At 41.1% G+C, this 4,374-nt stretch overlaps 1 protein-coding gene across 1 annotated transcript; it reads right to left on the bottom strand.

Moving 5' to 3' along the window:
- Nucleotides 1–445: 445 nt before the first annotated feature.
- On the bottom strand, nt 446–3,459 carry PLA2G12A (phospholipase A2, group XIIA; the record flags this gene model as incomplete). The annotated part of the gene is made up of 3 exons (XM_009073192.1): nt 446–564; nt 1,661–1,826; nt 3,383–3,459. Coding segments are annotated over 3 exons (362 nt in total), but the record flags the coding sequence as incomplete, so codon positions are not given.
- Between the last annotated feature and the right edge of the window lie 915 nt (nt 3,460–4,374).

Genomic DNA, 4,374 nt, shown 5'->3' with positions numbered 1-4,374 from the left:
TGTTTGATCCATCAGAAGCACCAACTCCTACTAAACCTAAAATTTGACCTATATTAAAAACCATCTAAGTATTCAATATAAATCTTCTATGTCTCTGACCTCCCCATTATGGAGTTTTCTTAAGCAGTTTAAAAAGGCACTAGTGTTTTATGATAACATACCCTGAGTGGACACGCACCAAAGAAAACTGGCATCAGTTTCCAAACTTCCGGCATAAAATGTAAGAGAAGGAAGACTTATTTCTTTTTTATCTTAGCAAGAATACCATAGTAATTTTCAAATTGTTATATTCATGTCAGTGTTTAATATATTACTGTGTGAAACACGTAAACCTTTGTAACCGAATGTTTCATTTCAGCTTTATGCTGAAATACTTTGTAACCGAATGTTTCATTTCAGCTGAGTCTTTGACTTTATGCTACACCATGAGATCTTGGTGTCTTCTTCAGAGATCTGTTTTATCCTCATAACGACACATACATGCAGCTCTCTGGCTATCCAGGTATGGTTTACATCCTAAATGTATAACTGCATCAAACAACAGCTGAACAGTTGATTCACAAGCTGCAAGCAAAGAAGAGTTCAGTTAGAAGTACTCTTTGAATGGAATATGAAACCAACAGAAGTAACTGGCGAACTGAGAATGACTCTAAGAAAGAAGCAGTGTCCTCTGGGCATAGCAGATAGGTTGTCAAATGAAAGACTGAACCAATACAGAATCATCTGAGTTCAGATTTTGTGTATGCCAAACAAAATGAACAAGAAAATTCATTACATATGGAATGTTACCTGTGTTAGAAACATACTGAGTATTGGAAAGATGGAACAGCTGGTTTATCCTCTCACTTTTTGCATCTCAGTTTATGCAGAGGTTACAATCAGCTCAACAGAATTGAACAAATATTCACCAGTTTTGACATTAAAGACTACTGTGATGATTTATTTGCAGTTAAATAAATTTGAAAAGTTCAAACACAGGCTTGTTCTAAAAACTTACTGCTCTCAGTGGGACTACTTACTGTGAAGGTGACATTGTCCACGGTAAAAGTTGCTCTCAGTGGGACTACTTACTGTGAAAGTGACATTGTCCACGTTAAAAGGGGTTATGGTTATGTCCTGTATCCATCAGATGCAGGCAACAACCAGGAGTATCATATGGCCTGTTGCTAAGAAACCTACCATTTACTCACTGAAGGACAGGATTAACCACTTCCACTAGGACAGTATAATATTCTAATATCTTATTTCATAACAGGAAAAGATTCTATATTTTCCTCTGGTTTACTAGCAATAATACACGGTAGACATTTAGAAATCACCCAGCAGAACAGTCAATATTCAGCTATGTTACAGTACATACAAGAATTACACATGCATTTTCATCAAGTTGTATCCCCATATTCACACTCCTAAATGAGATGCATTATTTTTTCCCCTTTCAGCCTTAAGTGAAGGCTAGTTTTAACCCTGATAATTTTCCTACGCTGTGTCATTGCTCTGCTGTACAAGCATCTGGGCTGCACAGCAGAGGGACAGAACAAGTCATCTTTCAGCAACAGCATCGGGTTATAAAAACGTGGCCTTACTCTACTGCACAGATTCTTTGCCAAATAAGCTTGGTTAAACTTGAAAAAAAAAAAAAAGGCTTTTTCACACTTACCCTGGACACTCTCTGAGATGCCAAGTGTTTTCTGCACATCTCTGCAAATTTTTGAGAGGCAGGACTGAAACCGTTCATCACAATCATTTTTTTTATTGCCACAAGTATCATAGCATCTGTCGTGCTGATTGCAGCACTTTGTCATTGAAGGGATACCGATGTCAAACTGCAGAGAAAATCCACAGAGAAGCTTGTTCACTCCAGGGGATGGAGGGGAGAACAGAAAGAGCAAAAGCAAGAAAACTTGTAGGCTGAGACAACACTTCAATAGATGAATAACAGAAAAAAAAAAAAAAGTCCCAAAATAAGCAGTGCAAAAGCAATCATTCACCACATCCACGAGCAGAGGATGAAAGCACAGCTCTGAGGATCCTGCACAGCCAGCCTCTGTGCAACAGCTACCTTGGAAGCCATGCACAGGCACTACCTGCCACTCCCTCTCCACCTTTTTTCCATTGCTCCAGTTTTTATTGCTGAGCACAACTATGCAGTACAGAATATCCCTCGGTTCAATTCAAGTCACCTACCCAAGCTGTGTCCCCGCCCAACGTCTTGCCCAGCCCCAGCATATGCTCTGGGGTGGTGGATGGGCAGAGTAGGGGGAAAAAGAGAAAGTCCCAAAGCTGTGTACTCATAGTTCAGCAACAGCCAAACCTATCAACACTGGTTTAGCCCAAAATCCCAAACACAGTGCCATGCAGCCTGCTATGAAGAAAGTGAACTCCAACCCAGCCAGACACAGTATGTAAGTGTTATCATTTAACCCTGGCCAGCAACTAAGTATCACCCAGACACTTGCTCTTCCTCTCCACCACTGTCCCCAGTGGGATGGGGAGAAAAATCAGGAAAAAAATCCTTGAGGGTTGAAATAAGAACAGTTTAATAACTGAAACAAAGTAAGATATAGCAGTATCAGTAATATATCAAATAATTGATGCTGCTGATGAAAAGGAGATAAATAAAACCTAAGAATGACAAGTGATGTAGCCATACAGCCTCTCACCACTTGCTGACCAACACCCAGTCAGTTGCCAAGCTGCAATCGGCCCCTCCTGCCCAACTCCTCCCAGTTTATACACTGAGCATGACGTTCTAAGCTGTGGAATATCCCTTTGGCCAGTTTGGGACAGCTGCCCTGGCCATGCTCCCTCCCAGCTTTTCGTGCACCTGCTCACTGCCAGAACAGGGGAAACTGAAAAGTCCTTGGCTTAGGGTAAGCACTACTAACAACAGCCAAAAACATCAGCGTGTTATCAACATTATTCTCACACTGAACCCAAAACCCAGCACCGCACCAGCTATGAAGAGGAAAATTATCCTAATCAAAAACAGAGCAGTAAGCTCATGCTTTCTTTCTGTCATTAAGGAAACAGATTAATGTCAGTAAGGACAGCAAGAGTCAGAGCCAAACTCTACACGTTCACAGGGCTATTGTTGGGGTTACTTAATGCTTTCAAGATTGTGCAAACAAAATGCCAAAGCAAACATTCAAAAAAAGAGAAATCAATCATCAATATATTTTATGCTTTTAATGCATGAAAATGTTTATGCTATGTTTATTTATAATACTAACGTTTTCCATATGTTGTTGCCAACAAGAGCAGGGGCTTTGTACATGGATGCTGTCTAGCTCTTAGAAGGAGGGAGGGAAATAATCATCTACACTGAGGACAACTGATGTATGAAAGACATACAAAGACAGCCCAAAATGGAAATACTTACCTGAACTCCAAATAGAGGGGATCCACAGCCATTTGGTGGTGATGGTTTATATCCATAGCGAGGAACAGGCTTTGATCCTGAAAAAAGCAATTTATCATGCCTCAAATAGTTTTTTTGCAAAGAATTTTAGTACTGTTAAAACTCACCACAGGCATTTTTAGGGCTTAAGACAGTACCAGTTATATTTTCAACTTAAATATACATTCAGGCATCTGAATATCAACAATCCTTTCCAAATTATAACTCAGGGGTACTAGGCAATTTTTTTTAAAAAGGGGGACAAGACACCTGAGCAAAGAAGAAGAGCTTGAGTTACTAAAATTGCTGTCAGTTAAGTGTGCAATATGTAGAATTAAACAACAGAGTACTTCAGTGCAAGTTCATTAATACTTCTATGTTTTATATGCAATCAACACTAGTGCTCTGCTTTTTTAGCTTAACCCTTAAAATAAACTGGAACGAAACATCATTTTGATTTCTACAGCTGTAATGTTAACAGAATTTAAATTAGCAGAGACTGATAGTCATGTCTCCCTGAACACTCACTAGTGCAGCAAGCCAGGGAACTCTGCATCCCAAGTTAAGGAAGACTGTGGAGTTAATTTGAAAAATGACCCTCCAACTCATTTTGGCATCAGAAACAAACTGAGGCCACAATTAAAAGTAATGCAGAAAAAAGGCCACGTTTGAACGGTGTGTATTTTAGGCCAGAGAGGAAATGTCACAGTGTCCTGAGGACTCTTGCAGAGCCAGCCAGGGTGCCAACACCTATCTCATTTCCTGCCTTAAGGAATAACCGGCGCAGGAAGCTGGGGAGGAGGCGATTCCAGGCAGACAGGCCGCGCCAGCTTTGGGCGCTCCTGGCCACACAGCCCTTTCGGCCGCGCCGCGCACACGCGACAGGCCTTGCTGCTGAGGTTCATACACCTGTTCATCCCAACAGGCGGCTACAAGGGTTCGTTAGGCAGGTCTGCTCTGCGGCTGGGCCCCGC

The sequence above is a fragment of the Acanthisitta chloris genome, unplaced genomic scaffold (assembly GCF_000695815.1).
Source record: "Acanthisitta chloris isolate BGI_N310 unplaced genomic scaffold, ASM69581v1 scaffold23234, whole genome shotgun sequence".
NCBI classification, from domain to species: domain Eukaryota; kingdom Metazoa; phylum Chordata; class Aves; order Passeriformes; family Acanthisittidae; genus Acanthisitta; species Acanthisitta chloris.
The sequence above is the reverse complement of the archived record's forward strand: the minus strand, read 5'-3'. Positions and strand labels throughout refer to the sequence as shown.